The sequence below is a fragment of the Meleagris gallopavo genome, chromosome 2, assembly GCF_000146605.3.
Source record: "Meleagris gallopavo isolate NT-WF06-2002-E0010 breed Aviagen turkey brand Nicholas breeding stock chromosome 2, Turkey_5.1, whole genome shotgun sequence".
In the NCBI taxonomy this organism is placed as follows: Eukaryota; Metazoa; Chordata; class Aves; order Galliformes; family Phasianidae; genus Meleagris; species Meleagris gallopavo.
Window position 1 is genome coordinate 53,417,644 of NC_015012.2, and position 22,514 is coordinate 53,440,157.

The window sequence follows — 22,514 nt, forward strand, 5'->3', positions numbered from 1 at the left end:
TTGGAGGGAGAGTGCTAGGGGCAGGAGGGAGGGAGAAGTGTCTTACAAAGGATGTAATATTCTGTTTTGTAGAGTGTGATTTGTTATTGCACTAGCAATAAAGAGAAAAACAATGTTTGTGTATTGCTGCTCTTACAGTATTTCATCATCTTCTGAGACTGATAGCACAGCCTTTAGCAAAAAAGAATACTTTGCTGCAGTTTCACTCATGTCAATATATGCCTTTGAGTACATTAAATTCAGTGTGGAATAGTTAATTCAGGACCTTGACCCATACTTGCTTTTTGAAACCATTCTAGCTCTTAAATTCTTATAATAAGCCAGAGGCTAGTACTTGAAACCTATTCACAGTGCACTACAGCACTTTCTGAGTCAAGGTTTTCCTGTTACCCTCTTTTCTAAAATGTTTTCTCTTTCGGTCTGCACTTCACACGCAGAATTATCAGTGCCTATGTAGAAAGAGAGCATGTCTTAATTTAGCAGTTTCGTGACAATAACAGTATTTCGCTGCTCAGAAAGGGTCAAAACAATGTTCTGGCTGTACTGCTCTGCTGAAAAGTGAAGGATTGTCTGTTTGCAAATCACTGGAGAGTACATTTGCAAGAAGTTATGAAACAGCATTTCAGCAGTGGATGGAGAGTAGCTGTGGAAATGTGTTAGATAAAAGCTATAGGGAGGCCTTACCGTTTGGTAGTCAAACCCCTGCAGTTCTCCTCTTTAGAATAGAAGCAAATTATGTATGTGAAGCAAATAGTTTAGAACACAAAGTGAAAAAGAATTTGGAAAGCTTCATTTGTCTTTTGTTTGTAATTTTCTCCAACTCCTGATAGTTGGAGACCAAATTATATATGGATATGCCACAAAACAAGCAATCTGCAGTACACAAAATGAGCTGGTGTTTTTATATTCCCGAATATAATTAATACAGTCAGGATGTGTTTTGTTGCAGCCTAGAGTTCTTGCCCTTTACATGAGATCTTTGTTGAAACCTCATTGAAAAAGAGATTTTGTAAAGGAGCTCTGGTGGAAATAGGGCTGCCAGGAATAGGCAGAAATATTTTGTTCTTAGTAACAGAAAAGTAATGTGCCAGCATCATAACAGGGAGAGACCAGCAGAGGATCTGGCCATGCTGAATTCCAGAGAAGAAACATGATTTTTAATGTTACTTTGTTTGACCTTTCTAAAATTGCTTTAGAGGGGAAGGGTCATTTTTGGTTTGCTTTTAACTAAAACTGAGATGTCTTCTTTAGTGCTTTCACAGCATGAAACGTGTTAAAAAGGATTTTGTGTAACAGTTTTGCATCCCAGTTTGAAACTAGATTGTGGCATATATTTGACCATTTTGTATTTAAAAAAACATACCTAAAAGAAAAGTAACTTTTTTTTTTTAACTCTAGATCTCAAAACTAAAATGTGTTAAGCTGACATCCTTCACTTCATAATACCCCAGTTCTTCAAGCACCGTAAGGGCAAAATGCGTACAAATCACACACTTAGTGGTTGCTGGCTTCCCAGTATAATATTGCTTGGCTGTTTTGTTGAGGTTTCACACACATACATAAAAATAACAGCATTTTTAGCTGATCCCAATAGATTTTCTCTGCAGCTGCATCACTTGAAAAAAGCTCTTTGTTCCGATTCTTGAAATCTTAAGTATTGCAAGTAAATTTTTTTAAAATATCAATTATGATTTATGTGTAGTGAAGACTTGAAGGGTTTGATTGGGCTACAAATGTACTGTGAAAAAAAAAACAAGAAAATGTGCCCATGAAAAACACTGGCCGTTCAAAGCTGAATATTGAGCATACAGTTGTAAACTCACATGGCACATGGCTGGGTAGGTTTTTTTGGCAGACCCATAGTCTCAACCTGCAGTGATGCTAAAGATATTAGCAAATTAGCACTGCAAAGCTTGCCAGCGTATTCACCAGAGTCCTGCTCATGCTCTCACTGCTGTAATTAAAACTAATTATTTTCTAAAACATAGTAATACATGAATATGTGCAATAATCATTTTGTAGTGGGCAATCTGTGAAGCATTTTTAAGCTTCTTTTCCCCCTCCTCTCTTTGGCTTGCTATGCAGCATGCCTGCTGCCTTGTGTGAGCCAGCATTGTCATTTTGCAGAGGCACACTAGTCTGGTAATGATCACATTCTGTTTTTTTCCTTTTTTTTTTTTTTTAAAGAAATGTTTCTTTGCTGATTCTCAGAATTTGTGAGTTTGGAATATGTATTTTTTCCTTTTTCATTGCCCTATAGGTTATTCTAGCCTATGTTTTTATTTCTCTCAAATCCTTCTTTGAGAGGAGGGCATGAGGGGAGTAAAAAAAGAGGGAGATGGAGGGAAGATAATCCAGTCTTTCGCAAATGCTGAGCACATGTTTTTCTTGCAGAAAAGAAGTGCCTGGTGTTTTGCTCTTGTTCTTTGGTCATTTGCATTGATTCAGTGTCACCTCCTAGCACCTGCACTGCCCAGTATTTTCTGTGTATTTATCTGAATGTTTCTTGTATCTTTCTAGAAACCCAGGAAGCCAGCAGCGATAACTATACTTAGAACTTGAAATGAAGAAAAAATTAAAAAAAAAAACCTTAAACCCCTCAGCTCTGAGAAGTTAACTGCATTTCTCTAACAGAGCAAGACATTTGTGTGTTCATTACAGTCCTACCTCATTTTGGCACAAGAGGAAAAGTTGACTGCCACTTCTCCAGCAGAGCAGAGTTTGCAGCTCGTAATGCTGTAATTCAGGCTCACAAGGCTGAGCAGTGTGCCCTGAAGACAGGGACAATGATTACCTCCTGGACACCAGTTATAATGCAGAAGAATTTCAGCCTTTTCCGCAGATTCAAAATTGCAAGCAAAGTCTGCATTGTTTTCATCTATGTTAGTCTACTACCGAAGGAAAAGTGGAGTAGTTAGTAGAGTAGATTCTTGCCCTGATAAAACGCAGTGGTCTGATCCATGGACAGCTGTAGACCACCAGTGGTGTGAAAAATGATTTTCTGCATAAAGTGTTTTTTATTGTTGTTGTGTGGCACTTGCATTCTTCCCTTGTTCATTTCTTTTGTTTCCTCGCTTCAACTGAAGAGGTGTGCAGGTTTCCGGATGCCAAAATGAGAGGACAGAGGTGGGATAACCTCTGCTTCACCAGCAGGTCACCAGCAGGAAGCATTTTTTCCTAGCAAACCGAACACAGTCATGCTTAACTGTTTCTCCTGTTTTCGATTAGCACCTATGGGTCTTGCAGATATGATGACACCTGGTGAGTCCAAACTACCCCTTCCTCTCAAAGCAGATGGCAAAGAAGAAGGAGCCCCTCAACCTGAGAGCAAGTCAAAGGTATTTACCACTCCGCACGTGGTGTTGGTTCAGCCCGCAGGAGTCTGCTGTGTTGTCGTCCATCTTCTGGTTTTGGCCTACCCACTTCTGTTCTTTCCTGCATGCGTTTCCATTCACGTGCAATTTCTTTGTTTCTTTTTTTTTTTTTTCCTTTTTTCCTTCATTGTGTGGATCTGAAAGTTACTAGTTCTTACGGCATTTTAACTTGCGGGGGCAAAGCTACCCAAGCCAAAAGTTGCGTGGGGATTCGGCTGTGCCAGGTGGGTGGGGAAGAAGGGTCTTGCCTGATTTCAATACTTGCAGCCATTTTTCTCTGCCTTCAGTTATGGCTTCCTGTTTTGGCCGGCTCAGCAGCAGCAACATACTTTAATATTTTGCTTTCTTGCCTTATTTGATAAAATAAGGTGAACAGCTTGTTGTTTTTCTTTCTTTCATAAGGGGAAACCCATGCTTAGCATTCCATGTGAGCTTGAAATAAGCATGGTGGCTTAGTGACTTTAGCCAAGCATCCAGCAAACTTTCCAAATTATACTAATTAACAATGTTGTTTTAATACTTTATATATATATATAAATATATTTATATATGTGTGTGTTTTCTGTATGTGTCTCTCTGTTTATATATATTTTATATATAAAAAATTGGTCACTCTGTTAAACTGGATGTATTTTTTTGTTTTTAATAAAGTTTTCCCTGCCTTTGTCATATTATTTTTTTTTTATATTCCTCTACCACAGGATAGCTACAGCTCTCAGGGTATTTCTCAGCCCCCAACCCCAGGCAACCTGCCAGTCCCTTCCCCAATGTCCCCAAGCTCTGCTAGCATCTCCTCATTTCATGGAGATGAAAGTGATAGCATTAGCAGCCCAGGCTGGCCAAAGACTCCATCAAGCCCTGTAAGTGGCTCTGATTTTTTTGGTTTTTGTTTATTTTTTTTGTAATTAATTCTATTTTAATGCTTGCTTGTTTGTTTTATAAATTCCTTTTCTTCATTATTTATCCACTAAACAGTTATCTTTCTTTGTAACACTGGGTACAAATTCTGCTCTTGGACACATGGCTGTAAGTTCCACTGCCTGGCTTCAGTGGGGCCTGAGCATGCTTTTCCAAGGGCAAAATTTGTCCCAACAGTATTTTAAAATAAGAAAGAGTAAAATTGTGTGCATCATGCAAATGTGCTGTCTGGTAATACAGCAGTTGTTGTGAAGAAAACATCCTGTAATGCATCAGCTTCCAAGCATGCCGACTGTGTTGTTAAGGACAATTCCATTTCTGTTCCTGGGCCCAAACTCCTTCACACAACTGATTTCATTCTGGTTGCTGCACTTGTCTTTGCTAGTGTTATTTAGGAAAAATAAAAAAATAAAATAAAAAAAATCCCACACAACAAAAACTAGAGATCCAGCAACACTTGAATTGTAGTCTTAGCGGCACAAAAAAGCTGCCATGTGTATTTTTGAAGCATTTTTAATTTTGAATTGTGTATTTGGAAATATGATTATTGCGTTCTCAGGGCACAATCTAAAACAAAATTGTTTCTGATTTGCTTCATTCAGTTGTTTTGAAATAACCCAGATTGTGGGTAGGAAAAAAAAATGATATGTGTAAGTTTTTAGAAAACTATTTTTAGGTGAATCATGTTTAGTCATTCTCGTCCAGGAAAAACCTGAGAGAGATGCATGGAGCTAAAATATAAATGGCATATACTTATATATGCACACAGAAAAATCTGTGTACGTGTATATACATACAGAAAAAAAGAGAATGCAGAATATGTGGCTTCCGAGGAGCAAGTGTCCACTTAGCCATTTTTGCTTTTTTTCTTTTTTTTAATCAGAAAAATGTATGTAGTTCCTATCCTTTCTACTAAAAATAATGATTATATTTTCTCACTTGAGAAAAACATCGCAGATTTTTGTGAGGAATATCAAATTTTTCTTCCTATGCTAACATGCACTTAAAATACCAACAATTCCTTGGTAACAATTTAATTTTCACAAAGTTTTATGTTGAAGAGTGTGACTTGGAAAATAGAGGAAGGCCAATTGGAGGAAAAAAGGTCTTCCCTTCAGAAAGCCAGACATTAACAAATGCCCTGAGCAGAGAAGCAGCATGGCATGAAGCGCACCACCTGGATGTTTTGATGTTTATTTGGCAGCAACTTTGAGTCTCAGAAGGCAGCTGGTGTTACTTGTTCCCACAAAATCTCATTTTGTTCTTAGCAGCCTTTATAAGGGGGCGGGACACAAAAAAAATGGGGTTAGTTTTGTTTGTAGTAATGTTTTGACTGTTGCTTGTCTGGGAGGAAAGCAAGGCTACTGCATAGGTTATCTAACCCATCAAATTCTTCTACAGCGTGTTCCTGAGCTCATTGTATGAACTACATAATAAATCCTAGAGCCACCATGGAGTATTTTCCAAGTAAATATAGCAAGTATAATGTTGGAAAAAACAAATGGACAAAGTTTGTGCTTTCAGTGTAAAAAGCTTCTCTTCTGAATGCTGCTGTTCAAATGCTGCTACATCTTTAGCTTCACTTAGCTTCTTGGTGCACAGGTTGGGATAAAAACAGTACTTTAGAATGATGGAAAATAAGTGCTGTAAATTAGCCGATCTCTTTTACCTATGAAAGCCAGTGTATTGGATAACTTCATCGACCTTAACAGCAGCCTGACATAGACTGGAAGATTGATTGCAGTCGTTTTGTTACACTTGGAAACAGACCAGATTTGTTCATTAAATCCCAAAGCAGCTTCTTGTGCTACAACTTCTCCATTTCAGCAGAGGGTAAAAGCAAGGGTGAATGGTCTCACGGTGTACCTGTGATCCTACAAAATGAGTCCTCTCTTTGAGTAGTTTTATATGGAATTGAGGCACGAGAAAATGTAGAGAAGGAATTGTTCACCATTATGTTATGAGAGCTCTTAAGTGTTAAGATAAAAGTTTGCTTTTGCTGTATGAATTTTATACGTAGCCTGTGTCCCTTACAATGGCTAAGTGTCTTTAAAATTCTTGAAAAGAGAATGTGAAAATGAGTATGCACTGTGCGTGGTCACTGCAACACGAGTAAAACAGTAGGTTATGAAAATCCCATAAAATGCTGTTCGTTGTTTGTAGTCAGACGTGAACATGACAGTAGAGACACCTGAGTAGCACTGTGTCTCTGTGGTGCTAGCTTTGAGGGGGTTTGCAGAGTCCTTCAGGATATATCTTGGCAGAGGATTGTGTCCTGTAACAGCCTCTGTCTGAGATTGGCCTGCAGCCAGTTTTGCTGCCTGTGTATGCACATTGTTCTGTAGTGAAAGAGCACTGTGTAGTAAGTGTAGTGTTGGCAAATCCTTTACTGAAGTGGGGAAAGTGAACAGTAGATAGTTCTATAAATACAGGTAGCTAGGGAGATGTGCAGAAATAACTACCACTGCCTTCATGTGAAAATTTCACATTTAGAAGTTTTTGTTGCTCTGAAGGATTAGGTAGCTTCACCATGCCAGTCTGTATGAAGCTGCACAACTTCAATAGGGGATAGGTATATCGAAAATAAAGTATGGGGTTAGGCAAATTTAATGGGGAATTGGCTTTGGCATCTGTATTCTTTGTTGTTTTTTTTGTTGTTGTTTTGTGTTTTTTTAATCATCCAGTTAAAGATGGATAGTAACATCTGTAGAATGACTGGGAATTGAGGGCAGAGTAGGATACAGCTAAGTTAATGAAGGTGTGTGCAACAGGATTGCACCAGTATTTTTACCAGAATTATCAACAAATCAAAGAAAAGCTCATCATCTGTTTTCTTTCAGCATTGCCTTGCATGCACTCACTTGAGCTAAGGATCTGTTAATGATGTCATCCTGTAATAAACCTGTATTTTCTGGGAGTTAACATTGACCTATAGGCAGATTAAGGCTTCCAGCTGAATGCACCCTTGTGGATCTGAAGTTTGTGTGTAGACTAGTTTGCACACATCTGTCATTTTTACATGTTTACATTTATAAAAATAGAGAAGAGAAAAAGATCTTTACTCTTGAGGAATAGCATTTTTCCCACCAATGCATTCTTCTAAAGTTAACATTTCATTTTAGAAGAAAATTGTGCCCATTTTACAAAGCCTGACAACCTGAAAGCTAACACAGTAAGAAACACTTCTTACCTTCTGTAAGCTGTGAAAAGTTTTCAGATTATACTGTCATTTTAGAGCCTGCTGCCGCATTGCTGAAAAGCAGCATTATTTGAGACGTACAGTAGAAGAACACAGAATGAAAAATTCTTTACTGGCTTCCGTTCTGCTGAGTCTGATTTGAAAAAGAGAATCTTACCATATAAAAACCGAAGCATAAAACTGGTAAATCTGAACATTCTTAATGGTGAACTACCATAAATTTGAAAAAGAAACTTCTTTGTTGCCAAAATGTTAAAATTCAAGGGCATACAATATTTACTGAGTAAAAGGTGAAATTTCCTACCCTCATTTTTACTGGAGTTCCTTGGCTTCCTAGGTGCGAATTAAAATTAATGGTAATGCTGATGAATAGTAATGTAGCTTTGTTATTACTGCAGTTGGTAGAGGAGTAGCATCAATTTACTCTGGTGTTTGAGTCTATGAAATTATCTATCTGCTTACATTACAAAGTCATATTAGTAGCAATATGACTTGCCTACAGCCCTCACTGCACCACCACCAAAAAAATCTTTGACAAAGTATATTTATTGAAAAAAATTAATTCTCTTGAACACCTAAATACATAGCAAGTGATGTTTTGAGTGAAGTGGTTGCCATTGTAGAATCAGTTTGTCCTTCCATTGCATAATCAAAATCTGCAGGACATATCAGAATGCTTTCTTGCCAGCCACTTAATATTAGTAAAACAAATTCAGCCCTGACTTTACTAAGATTTTTAACACAAGTGAATCTGACTCAAGTAAATTCAAGGCAGTATCTTGTTTCTAAGTGAAGAAAGTAATATTATCTGTCTGTAGGAAGGATTACTGCAAGGGAGTTGCAGGATGTAAAGCAGAAAACTTTATGGGAGGCTATTTATTTAATTAAAATGAATATCCATTCACTGGAAAGAACAGCAATGGCTCATGGAACTGTTGGATCACACTCTCTTGGCTTCGTGTTTCTTTTCTCCTGGCTTTCCTCCAGCATTGCCAAGTTTCAGCTGGAGGGAGATACAGAGCCTGTCATATTTTCCAGGCTAATGTGCAAGATGAATGGTGGCAATGCTTTTAAAATCATTGGCAGTTGGATGCTACTATGCTGCATCTTTCATGGTGTCAAGTGCCAGCACTCACCATCACAGTGTGGGGGCATGCACAAGTGACTGGTGCTGTAGCACCCATGGGGCACTTCAAGAGTCTTGTTTAGAAGTGTTCAACTAGAATTAAGGTGTTCTTTTCTTTAGAGCAGTACTGTCTCCTGTTCAAAGTAAGGAAAGGCAAAGGAGGAAAAGAGTGATTGACTAGATGATTTTGACGCATCTACTGCAGTCAACAAGCAAGTTTAGGATTTTACTGTATAAAGAGTATGTTTCCCTTCATGTACTTGGCTCCTTTCCCAAAGCTTTATATCAGTCTTTCTCTCTTGTGTTTAGTTCTAAGCTACTCCATCTTCCAGTGCAGGGCAAATCACTTCACCCTGTGCAAGTGGAGGGTCTGCCATCAGTGGTAACGGCTCCTCTGCTGTCCAGTCAGAGGCCTTAGACGGTGTGTGGTCCATCCACACATGGCACAGAGCCCAGCTCACAGTTGCAAGAAGAGGATATGGTGAGAAGTTACGTGTTCCAACTTGTGTAGCAGCCTCACTGCTTCCTCTGTCCCTAGCAAAAAAAGGATGTCGAGATAGCATGAGCTTTTGTTAGCTGTCAGGTCAGAATAGCAGCAAGAGAAAGGGTTCAGGCCTGCACTTCTGCTCTTTCCACTTCTTTCACTTTTCTTGATGGTGCTTCAGCTCTGATTGCTGTGAATCCTGTTCTTCCCCAGGTCATAAAGCACATTCTCTTCCCAAGGCAGGACGTGTGAAATGACCATCTTCTGTTGTCTTTTTAAGAGAGGAGAGTATTACCTACTCCTGAGCATTATTGGCTCAGGCAGCTGATTCACATTTCTCGAAGAGTATTGCCACCAATCTCCTTGTTCTGTAGGCACTCTTAATTGTCTTTCTCTTGGCCAACAGTAGTGTGAACAGTCAGTAAAGCAATACCATTTATGACTCTCTAAATTGGGTACCGCTCCCCAGGGTACTAGATTTTTGTAATCCATGCATTAGGCTACCTTCGTGCAATTCCTGTTTTGTTGAAACACTTGTAGGTCTTCTAGCCCTTTTTAAGGTGGAAAGGGAGAGTGTTCATTAGTTTGTTTTTAGTATAAGCTGTGTGGGACAAACTTGTTTCCAATTTTGCCAAAATTACTGCTTGCAAAGCACTTTGAGATAAGTGGATGAGATGCACTATGTGAGAGATATCTGTTATTAAAATGAAATGAGGCAACATCAGAAACTTGCCTTCTGGGATCCAAAGTTCAGATGGTGAAAGAAACATGAGAATGGGGAGTTTGGGCCCTTTTAATTGAAAAGCTGAATTTTCAGTATATGGACAGAATGTACTGTTTGTGCCTGAACTAGTAGCCTTCATTCCTGACTGTTGTGTGATAGCTTTAGTTTGTTTGACATCTTCTCTTTTTCAATGTTGTGAGTTTCTTACTTTCTTTTCCCTCCCCTTCCCACCCTTCCCCCAACTCTTGTTTCTTTTTGCCATTCAGAAATCAAGTTCCTCTACCACAACTGGAGAGAAGATCACAAAAGTCTATGAACTTGGCAATGAACCAGAGCGCAAGATGTGGGTAGACCGGTATCTCACGTTCATGGAGGAGAGGGGCACACCTGTGGCCAGTCTGCCAGCTGTGGGCAAGAAGCCCTTGGACCTGTTCAGGCTGTATGTCTGCGTCAAAGAGATTGGAGGTTTAGCGCAGGTGAGAGGTGCCTCACAGCAAATCTTTGGAGAAGTCAGCACACCATTTTCTAGAATGTTTCCTGCTGGTTACACAATCGCATTTACAGCCCTGAAAACAGAATTAAGTAGAGTTTGATCATATTTATGCTTGTATGTTTGTCTGGAGTTCATCTTGGGCTACGTGATTGCTCTAAAAGCCTACGGTTTGAAAGAAGATTGATCATTGCTGTAGACAGTTCGTTGTTGTTGCATGTTCACGCTGCTAAGAGAAGGGGAGAGGAAAAGGCCATTGCATCAAATTCACATGTAAGAAGCAGATGATAGAACTGAAAGGAAATAGCTGAAAGAAAAGAGATTTGGAAATCCATCCTTCCCAGATAGATGCACTGCCTCTGGGACAAATCAGTTCATTTCTCCAGAGAAGTGGTAGATTGATTCTTGAAAACATAGTCACCTTCATCCCAAATCTTTCATTTCCGATTGTCTCTATACAGTGCACTTGTGTCTTAGACAAGAACTGTGCTTTTCCTGTCTTTGGAAAACACTTACAGGATATTTTGGTTTGCAATGCAAACATGATCATTACAAAGAAAAGATGAATTTCTTAGTTGTGAAGAAGGGAAATGAAAGCAGGAAGAGCTGAGAATAAAAATGTGCTAGAAATGTAAGTACATGTAATGCTAGAAATGTAAGTATTAACATTGCTATATTAGAATAGAGAATGTACAATATCTGTGACCTTATTCTTCCTGAGCATATTTGTTATGCCACAGATGGAAGAAGCTTTCTTTTGTGTACTCACCAGTCAGCTGGAACTTTACCAAAAGAATAGATGGAAATAACATACATAGGGTTCTGTATGACTGATCTCCACAGAGCAAAACTACGTGTTCCTTTGTCTAGCAATATCAAAAGTTAGTAAATTGTCAGTATTTGCAAAGTTAGATTTTGTATTTGACATTAGTTCTCCTTTCCTAATGCTTACAAAGCACCCATTTCATCTACAGGGTCAGTCTGGCCAGGTGCTAGAAGCTACTGTGAAGTGCTGAGATCCTTATTTTCTGTGAATTCAAGAGCATTTGTGCATATTCAGTGCTTCACAAGACTAGGGCTTAAAGATAGGGGTACAGATAGATGTTTATGCAGTATGTAATATTTAAATATATATCATATTACAATAATTAGAAAATATTATCTCAAAAATATAGCAAGTCAAATTAGCTCCTTAGAAAATGAGCACATTTTAATGATCTATCTGGTTAGCTCAAGAATGAAACTTCCAACATTAATTAATACCATTATTACTGCTGTTATTAATAGTACGCTTCACAACACAGGACTTGACTGCTGAATTAAATCACTGACCCAAGTCCAGAAATGTTAGCTATTCCTGTTATTAGAGGAAGGCAGAGAAACCTAATACACTTCACCTTGCCTGTTGTTAAATGCTATATATGGGCAAGAGATGGTATCCTGACATTTTTAGTGATCAGCTCATGCCCCCCAGCATCATAAAGATTTGATTACTTTTAGCTGAGAAACTTTATTACAGGTAAATCGTATCATGCAGCTGCTCTGCCTCATACAGCATGATTGTGCCCACAGCATGACTCTTAGAATGAAAAATAAAGCAGGGGGGGCAAATGGGGTGTTCTAGAGAGTTGTTAGTGTTTGCTTATTACATGGAAATTTACTTTATTTTGGGGCACTCAGTGTTAATTTGCAGTGACAGGCGTTATGCATTGCCAAAGAGTAGATGCTGTTCACTTACACTGATTTTTGAAGGATCTTGAGTTACAAAATTGTGTGCTACAGAACTGATAAGAATTGACACTGAAAGTAAGGGCTCTTGGTTTTGCTGGTATGCCCACATGAATGATCACCATGTTTATCTGTTTGGGCCTACTGTGAGGCAAAGTGCTTTGCTTGATGAGAGTTATTTAAATGCATCTGAGTGACATCTCCTAAAAAGTTGTTACTCCAGCTGCTACACTGCACATCTCCTGATTCTGCCCAGAGAGTGACAGAGAGCAGCAGTACATGCTTTCCGAATACGTGCTTTTGATGGGGTCCCAACATGAGCAGACCAGCTGTTGGCAGCCTTCTTTTAAATGCCAATATAGTGGGCATTTAGGCATGAATATTTCTGTTTGCGTTATGCAATGTGTTCATTATGTACCACTTAGCTGTACGTCAGTAGGCACAAAGGGCTGTGTAGCTGGATTTCAAGCCTCGGCAGGGGCAATTTATGGAAAATATCTTCTTTAACTCTTGAGTTCTTGTGGGATCTAACAGAGAAATAAAAACACTTTGCATAGCCATGCAAATCTGCCTGCTATTAATGCTATCCTCAGAAGTCTGGCAGCAGTATTGATGTTATTAAACACAGAGAAATTTAAGAAATATTTCTTTTGCTGGCAGAAGGCCATAGGAACAGTATGGCAAATGATAACCTTTATGGCTAGTGAAGTTAAGTTGGAATCATAGAATCTCAGGCCTCAGGAAAAGTACAAAGCATCATGGCATGCAAGAATCAGGATTCTTCCTCAACAAAGGCCCAGATGCACAAAGCCCATTTATGTCAGGGCTCCCTCCCGTCCTTGGACCATACCTAACAATTGCACAACTGGTTGAATGAACTTTAGGGCATCATATTATACAGCAAAAACAATACTCTGTTTGACATAGGTGCATGAGCCGGTGGCATCATCCAGGATGACAAATGAACTAAGCTGTTTCTACAGATCAGCTGTGTTTGAGGAACTCAGGAAGAGAATCTTTGGATATTCTCAGCCTTGCATTGCAAACAAGATTCACAGCAGAGTTGTGCAGTCAGCACTGCAGTACAGGGTGTTGCTGGACTAGCCCTGTGTGTTTGAAGTCTGCCATAATTATTTAAAGGGCCTCACTCCACTCTGCATCTCATCTAGCCAAAGGATCATTGATCTGTCCCCGCAAGATGCTGTGAAGTGAAAGGACTCAAACCAGGAATTATAGGCTAAACTATCTGACAGCTGGTGGCTCTTCTAGAGAAAAAAATATTTTTCATATCAGTGCTCAAACGCTTAAATTGCAGAATAATGCTGTTATTGCTTTTTAAATTAGTTTTCAGAAGCTGCTTTTTAATTAGAATGGGGTGGGTGTGGGTGGGTGTCAGAGTGAGAGTGAGTGTGCATTTGCTTGGAGATAAATTGCTAACTGAAGAGCAGAGGCCCTGGAAGAGTGCAAGGCATTTAAAAGATGCACCATGCAGAAGACTTTGAACAAAGCTTTTTATGTAGCTATCAGCAGGTTCCTTAATGGTTTTATAACTGTAAATGCTGTCTATGCATTACTGCATGTGGGCGTAATGAGCATTAGTTAGAAGAGAAAAATAAAAAAGTAAACCAAGATGTTAAGTACTTTTTTTTATTATTTTTACTTTTTTTTTTTTTCCTCCTGACTTTTAAACAAACCACTTTGCTGCAAACCAATGATTCTGCCATTTATCGTGCTAGGTTAATAAAAACAAGAAGTGGCGCGAGCTTGCAACAACATTGAACGTTGGCACTTCGAGCAGTGCAGCCAGCTCCCTGAAAAAACAGTACATTCAGTACCTGTTTGCCTTCGAGTGCAAGATCGAGCGAGGGGAGGAGCCCCCTCCAGAAGTCTTCAGCACTGGAGATACTAAGAAACAACCTAAGATTCAGCCGCCATCTCCTGGTAAGCGAAAAAAAATGCAGCCTCTTACACAACCATTTTTTTAACGCAGAAGATATTCACTGGGTTGCCCGTTATATTTTTAGAAGCATGTCTTGCTAATATTAGACAAACTGTGAGAATAAATACATTGTTTTTAAACTTGATCGGGCTCCTGAATTGAGTCAGATTAGATATGTGACCCAGTTATATATCTAATCGCTGCTCAAGATGTATCTGCCAACATAGCCTTAAGATTCAAAGAGTTACGTTGTTTTAGTCAAAATGAAAGATTCTGCAGGGATGTGCTTGTGCTGTGTGACATGAGGCAGCCAACGCTAGGATTGTCCGTTTATCTAAAGATGAGATCCTCTTGCAGGAACACTGATTACCACGACTCTGAAGCTGCGTTTTCAGCATGGCTGTTGTTCAGTACAGCTTCAGTTGGAGGCAGGATGGCAGATGCTGGGCTAATGAGTGGATCTCAGATGGTTGCTCTGATGTGGCTCACGTTGAATGTATGGCAGATGGAGAGAGCTGAGAGCATGGTGTATCCCCACCGCCAGACATTGTAGTCTGGAAGCACACACGGTCTTTATTCTATTGTTGTTAATCCTGTATGCCAGATAAGTTGTTAGTATTACCGTTTTCATCTTTGAAAAATCAAAACTGGAAATGATTAATTTTGGCTGATCTTTATGTGTACAGTGTGGTGTTTGGAACCACACAGTTTTCTTCCTAAATTAATTTAATTTAAGACTCAAAAGATTTGATAGTCATGACTGATATTCAAGGGAAAATCTTCAGCAGTGACAAATTTAAGCACTTAAGAAAATGTGTAGTAAGTATTATTCTATTACATAGACATCTAGACTGCCCATGGAAGAGGAAAATTTTCCTTTGATTTGCTGGTTATTAGACTTGTCTGAGCTACAGAATAATTCTGCTAATACCTACCTTCACAAGTGCTGTTAGGAAGATCACCTTGTGTTAGTGCCAAGAGAACGTAATTCCTGGAATGTTTACAGCAGTTCCCTGTGAAAGGCAATAACAAAAAGTATTTAATAACTTCTGTTATTTCACTTCACTGGCAGAAAATGGGAAGTTGAGAGTCAGGGACCCAGCAACCTCTCCAGGGGTTTGCAGGTTGTATTGTACTACTTTGAGATTTCCTATTGTGGATACCAGAAAATTCAAAAACCTTTATCACCATATAAAAGAGCTTTTGCCATTTCATATGATAGTGCTTTGTCCTTTACAGAAGAAGGTAACGGTGATAACGCTTAGATCTTTTTCTGTATTTTTCAGCATAAGGATTTAGGAAAGTGTTTAGTTAAAATCTTCCTAGCTACACTTCCTTGTGTGAATCCTTAAATAATTCCTCTCCCCCACTAGCATTTAGACTTATCAGGTACCCCAATGCTGATTGCATAATACATAAGATTAATAGATGACTTTGTAAGGCGAGTTCAGAAAATGGAGAAATACACTCAGCACAAGAAGTGAAACCTGTAGTCCGAATGTTTATTGATCTGAAATGAGCATGTATGTCTAGAATATTTCCCAGTGCAAAAATTAAAAGGTGTTATGTTTACCTGTCATTCTGAGAAGACAGTTAAGGGGCATGAAACTGTTCAGGCTTACAAAGGAGGGTGAGGAGGAAATTCATCTCTTCCTAAAACAGCAGTTTTAGAAGCAGCAGCAGTACTGAAAATGAAAGGATGTTGTGCTTTGCGGTATCCTCCCTTGCCCATCCCCCTCCAGCACTGCTCTCAGCAGTTTGTTCAGGGACAATCACTGTGAATCAGCTGAAGTTTGAGCTAAAGAATCCTTATTCAAATACATAGGCAGGAAACAAAGAAACAGAAATACCAGATGTACCGTTTTACTGAGTCCTTTGTATCAGGGCACTACAGATGAAAATGACAAAGTCCGAGTTTAAATTTATTGTAACATTCAAGGAAGCCATCTATGAGGGGAACTGAAACTATTTTTCTAAAATAAAAACACAGCAGGACATAGAAACGAGTAGAAGAGGAAGCAAGCAAAGATCTCAAGATTTGTTTTGTTGGCTAGAAAAGAACTCGTGTCACTGAATGGACTGCACTTCTCTGCAGAGAAAGGCTTTCCCAGTGTGTTTCAACTTCAGTACATGAAATCCCGCTGAGGTATAGACGCTGCGGAGAGTACAGGCCTGTTCTCTCTAATACTCAGCTTTTTTTCTTGCTCCTTTTTCTTCAGTATATGCCAACATTAGCTGCACAAAAGGAGAGTTGTGGATGTATTTCAGATAATCTGTTACTCTTTGGCATTCAGAGGAAACAGGATACCAATACAACAAGAAACAGTAGCCTCGGAGGGTCCTTGCTTTAACCATTCACCTCTGTTGTGCAGCTAGCTCAGCATAGGCAGAGCAGCTTTGAGGCCAAATCCATGTGCAGAGAGCTAGTGGCAGTGTTAGCGCTTTGGGCATTTTGGTTTAAAAATAAATAAATAAATAAAAAGCAGGGAGACTTTTCTCAGAGGGGGGCTGTTGTATTTTGTCCAATTCTACAGCTGATGCTACAAGATCTGAGTCACTAGAGTCACTGGAGTTTAAAAACCAGCTGATCTTCATAAAATTTCTGAAAATAAATATTTCAACTGCTCTGTACCAACTGTCTTGGTATAGAGGAGAATCAAGTTCCTGTTTAGTGTAGATGCTCAGGAAGGTACAAGCAGAAGCACAGGGTCAGAGCAAGTCGGTTCTTGTGGATGTCCCTCATCCAAAGGGTGGCTGTGTGGCTGCCTCAGAGGTGATTCTTGGGCATTGTAGTGGGCACGCTAGGAAATATAGTGTGACAACTGGAGCAGGCAGGTCCCAGCAGGAGGACCCATCCCCTCAAGGGAAAGATGTGATGTGCAAGTTGAACTTAGGGGACTGTGATACAGTGGTCTGGGTTCGTGTGTTAGTCCATTTTCTTGTAGCACCATGGTTGGGATTTCCCATCACTACTACCAGCAGCAAATGCACTGTAAATTTTTGGCTGCATTGTGCAATTTGTGTGACTCTCAGAAATGCAGACTGAGGTATTTACCCTGTGCCAAAGGAGCAGGATGGGCTCTGAGGCACAGCTGGGAGGAGGGATGCTCTGAGTAACAAACGGCTGCTGGCCCCGGTGTCAGCAGAGACTGAGTCACAATAGACCTGGAGAACATGTGCATGTTCTGGGAGGAGAGCAAGGGAGCGTTTCCTTGGCAGCAGAGAAACAAGACTTGGGGAGGGGACAGCGGGGGGACGCGGCACTCCGCAGCCCTTTGATGGGCGCCTCCGTAACCAAACCCATCCGTCTTGGCCGACTGACTGAAGCGCTATTCTTAGCAGACAGGTGATGTCATGCAGCGAGTGGTGAGGCCAGCCAGGGAATCCCCACGGAAGATGGATGGGTGAGGGGTTGGAGGAGGGGGGCAGGCAGAGGCACCCCGCTCCCGCTGGGAGGGACTCTGCAACAGCCAATGCCCCCAGCCGGCCAGAGTGGGGCACTGGGTTTGTGCCGTGTAAATTATCCTCCCAGCGTGGCGGCTGGCTGCTGGGCTGGAGTGTGTGAATGTGCTTAACCCTCAGTAACCTTTTCATTGTTTACTTTAGAGTATACATTTGTAGCTTCTGGCAAAAGGTAGGCATATCCTAGAGAGCATGTCAGGCCTCATATTAATGGCGTTTCAAGAGGTTGCTGGGGTTTTTTTTCTTTTTTTCCTAGAGGGAAAAGAAGCAAGAAAATGCTTCTTTTAATGTTTGGTTGTTTGTTTTTTTTTTAATCTGTGTGTTTCTGTTCTGGTAAATAAAGGGTCTTTCCTGAAAGCAGCCCACACTGCCATGCAAGGAAAAAGCCAAGCAATGCTGTGTGATTCTGCCATTGAGTGAATGGTGTGTAGGATTTCAGTTCTCACTGATGGCCTCTATTTGTGCTACTCTCTTCAGTCAGACTCAGAGAACTATAACTTCACTCTTTGTTTTTTTCTCTTTGTCTTCGTTACAAATGCATATGAAGTTTATAAAATAATTAATCAGCCTTTTCAGTAACCACTGAAGAGAAAAAGGAGCGTGATTCCCATTCTACAGATAAGAAAAAACAAGAAAAACCACCAAGACTTTTACATCATGAGTATCATTCTGAGTGACAGTTCTCTAAGTTTTGCCATGTGTTGCCCTTTGTATGATCTCTCCTGTTCTACCCAGACACAAATCAGCATTTCAGACTCTCTGAAAAAGGACCACACATCTAAGAACTCTTGTAAAAAGTTTGATTTCACTCATATGCCTGGTATTGTGCAGAATTTTTTTAGAGGACCAAGAAAAAAAAATGAGCTTGAGAAGATCCATCTGGCTAACTTCCTTGTGATTGGCTCAAACACTGCAAAGCTTTAAGTAACTGAAAATAACATCCTACAAGGAAAAGGGTTATGTTATTTAAAAAATTATATCTGCTCTACCAGTAGTAAACATTTCAAGTATGCACTTAGATTATTCTTCCTCGAGGATGTACTTTTTCCAATGACAGTAATACTAGAACATAGATGAACTACTCAGTGGCCTATGAGCATATGACATGGATATATATATATCCACACTAGGGCTCTTCTTGGTGGCTGATGACCTAATCCAGAGGTTGACATATTTGCAGTCCCTTCTCTGTAGGAGTGTGTCTGACCCAGCAGAAGCCTAGAGCAAAGTTCATTAACTAAACAGTACCAGAAACTTTGCACTTTTTATAATAGTATTTGCCTTCAATTTTTCATATGTTTGTTAGCAGTCATTTAGAAAAGTGTCAGGGTGGGGGGGAACAACTATAACTTCCACCAAGCAGATAGAAATGTAGCTTGCAGATTCTCAGGTGGATATTTTCATTCTTAAAACTTTCCTTGTAAAAAAGGCATCTAAAAATAACATTGTTATGTATAAGAAAGATTCTGAATATTTACACAGCCCATTAATAGTGAAGAGCATTTTACTTGTTTTATTTAGATTTACTTTAGATGTGAATTAATTTCTTTGCTCAGGTAGAATAGGGAGGAACTTAATTGCTGCTTAAAAGCCAATCATCAGAGAAATGTGTGTGGTGATGCAATATCATTTTTTACTGTAAGTATATGGGTAAACTAAGATGTTTGCTTACATGGTTCTGATATAACAAGATGATGATGGCGTGTGACAACTCAGAAATGCTTTCAAGCTTTTTAGAAGTAATCTAGCATTGTGTTTAAAGTGCAGTAGACCTTACAATACAAAAAGGCAGGAAAATGATCCTGTCTCACCCAGGGGTCTTATATACAAAAGGCTCATTTTATGTGAACGTAATGATTTTCTTTATTATTTTACATATATGTTTTATTACAGTGCTAAAGCCTTCAGTCAACTGTAACATTAACTGTTGCATATGTTGTTGTAACTGTATTAATGCTATCAGAGAGCTTTTCTTGACCTTTTTTTGAACCTCATTACAGCGTGAATATAGTCCAAACACACCTTAGAAAGGTGAGGGCAGGAGCAACATGGACTACAAATTGTGCATTTTACATATGCTCTTGCTACTGAAACTGATTTCCAGATAGCGGAACATGTGTTACAGATATAAATGAAACACATAAAAAGGGTGTTCTTCAGTTAAAAACAAGCTCTGCCTGTCAGGGTGATGTGTGTTCTAGGATTCTGAGTCAATTATAAACTACTCTCTCTTTCACATAGAGAAGAACAGCCCGTGCTGCTGCTTCTAGTTTTTCCTCCAACAGTAATTTATAAAGTTTTGTTAATTAGTTGTTGGATGACAATAGTCAGGCACTTAAAAATGCTCACACGAAGGTTTGTATAAGAAAAAAGACATCTCAAGCCATTGCCATGTCTTTCTAAGTTTATTAGGTTTGTGATTTTTTTCTGTTGGAAAATAGCATCCAAAGACTTGATCCTACAAGTTCTCGGGAAGAATTCCTGCTTCACCAAAGTAGACAAGGGCAATCTGATGCAAAGCTTAGGCACTGTTACTGATGCCCATCTATCACCTTCTAAATCAGAAAAATGCCACATCATGTGTTGGAGGAGGACTTTCTCAGTATTTGTATGAAAATAGAAACTGCACTGTCTACTTTAAAAGACTATTCTGAATGTAATTTATCATTAGCTTATATGATATATTCATTTAATGTCCTTATTACTGCTCAGTCTCTTTAGAGTAGAACATTACATGCTTCTCTCCATTTATCATCACATCAAAAATGTTGCTATTTCCAGCTTGGGATATTCTATGATTCTGTTCACCATGGTTAAGGAGGCCAGTAGTGCAGTACTCTATTGTTGTCTGAGATCTCGGCATAAAAATTCTTGCAGAATTGACCTGATCTTGTTACACATGCTTTACAGTGATCCTAACTGCATTTTGTTAAGTTGTTCATTGCTATTTTTACAATGTTATGCTTTCTTCTTACCCCAGATGGCCTTCTAAATTTCTTGAATTCAATCTTTTGCCACATTGTCTCAAAGATAGCATAGGGTTGCAGTGTGCCCCTAACTATTAGCCATGTTTCATCTCAGAAATTCCTGCCTTTTAGTAATAAAATAGATTATGTTCTTATATTAATACAGTGGTTTAAATTTGTAGAAAAAGCTTCTGGTTGAAATTTGCTTTATAAATATCTGTATTGTGGTAGTGATCATATATATAAAGAAGCTGTGCCGAAGAAAGAACAACTTTCATCTACTCTGTTGTAAACTATAGACAATTAACTTTGTACCTCTGACCTGTGATTTAATTGATCCTTCATCTAGATGATTTCTATTCCTGTTGCTTCAGGCAGCGATTTAAATTTGTGGTTCTAGGAAAGATGATGGCTATTACCTCACAGCATATCCTGGTCTCAGAGGATTTTATGGAAGTTACAAAGTAGAGATGCATGGTATAAGCAGGCTGTTGAGGGAAACAACCAGTTTCTCTCACTGACTATTATTATTTCTGCAGTAATTTGGCTGCTACCTTCTAATATTTCCTTTTTCTTTAATCTTCCAGCTAATTCTGGTTCCTTGCAAGGCCCACAGACTCCGCAGTCTACTGGCAGTAATTCCATGACAGAAGTGCCAGGCGATTTGAAACCTCCAACACCAGCATCAACACCTCATGGACAGATGACACCTATGCAGGGTGGCAGGTATGAAATAGGCTTTGCTTCATTTTCTCTTATGCTGTTATTCTAAGCAGTTAAAGTTAGTTTTTCTCAACTATACAGGCATTCATCTGATTATGTGGTGAGCCAACCCAGCCTTAGAAGTGGCAAAAAATCATCTCTTTCTGGAGGGAAGAGAAGGAAAGGGAGGAAGGATTAGGAGCTGCAATAGCAGGGAAGGATCAAACAAGCACTAGTGCAAGCTAGAGGATGTGAACATGTGAAGATTGGGGTGGGAGGTTGAAACCAGTAACAGCACTTTAGAACCACAGCTTTCCTTCCTGGGCGCACAGATTCAGATTATTATCAAAAAAGTATTACAGTAACAATGAGATAGCAGAGGATTCAGCTGGATGGACCAAGAGATCCTTTTCAGAAATGATATTAGGAAGGTAAATGAAGTAGCTGTTTAGTCTTCAGGAGGACTATATGAAACAGATAAAAAGTAATACTAATTTGACACAGCATATGAAGCTTATGTGTATGTGAGGAACACAGCGTTGTGAAATTTCAGAAAAGTTTAGACTTTTACATGGCTAATAGGAACATGCACATTTAGGTGGAAAGCCCTGATCGTTCAGGTAAGTACCCAGATAAGCTTGGGGAAAAAAAGGGTAGGTTCTTTAATGATTGTGAAAGTTGTTTGCTGCTTCCTCAGATGTATCCTGTGGTGATCACTGACAAACGCAGCAGTGTTTTGTAAGGTGGTCTGTTTTCACAGTTCTTATGAATACACGATGATGTTAATGCCTCCTTTTTCTCATCTGCTAGAAACAGCGCAGTTAGTGTGCATGATCCCTTTTCTGATGTAAGTGAATCAGCATTCCCGAAGCGAAACTCCATGACGCCAAATGCACCATACCAGCAGGGAATAAACATGCCAGATATGATGGGAAGGATGCCATACGAGCCGAATAAAGATCCTTTTGGTGGAATGAGAAAAGGTATTTTCTTTGTGGCATCTTCTTTCCTACTCACATAGATGTTATTGGAACACTCCACTCATCCGAATGAGCTGCATGCCTAGCTGATTCTCCTGTTGGCAAAACAGCAGAATTCTTGCTGCAAAAACAGCTACATTCTTTTAGCAAAAAGGCAGATCCAGTGCAATCGTTCAATTCTACTCTGGCCATATTTTCCCTTCTCAAGGTCATGCTGTGTATTTTAGTCTTAACTGTTTCCTAAAACTGCTTCTAGGAACAAATTTCAGGAATGATGGCATAAATTCCTAGGGATTTTATGCAATGCAGTATGCTTTATGAGTGTGGGTAGCAACTGCCTATCTTCAATGCTGGAAGATGAAGCTGTGAAGAAACAGGCCTGATTGTGATACAGCTGGACACTGTGTGCAACTGAGCAAGTC

At 39.4% G+C, this 22,514-nt stretch overlaps 1 protein-coding gene across 1 annotated transcript in view; it reads left to right on the forward strand.

Annotated features, from left to right (window-relative positions):
- The first annotated feature begins 2,326 nt into the window (after positions 1-2,326).
- The window catches only part of ARID1B (AT-rich interaction domain 1B), a 33,436-nt gene continuing 13,248 nt past the window's right edge, over positions 2,327-22,514 (forward strand). The window contains 6 exon segments of the mRNA XM_010707287.3: positions 2,327-3,338; positions 4,076-4,234; positions 10,092-10,301; positions 13,780-13,984; positions 20,998-21,136; positions 21,923-22,095. Of these exon segments, the coding sequence (XP_010705589.1) occupies positions 3,198-3,338; positions 4,076-4,234; positions 10,092-10,301; positions 13,780-13,984; positions 20,998-21,136; positions 21,923-22,095 (1,027 nt within the window). The 5' untranslated portion in view covers positions 2,327-3,197.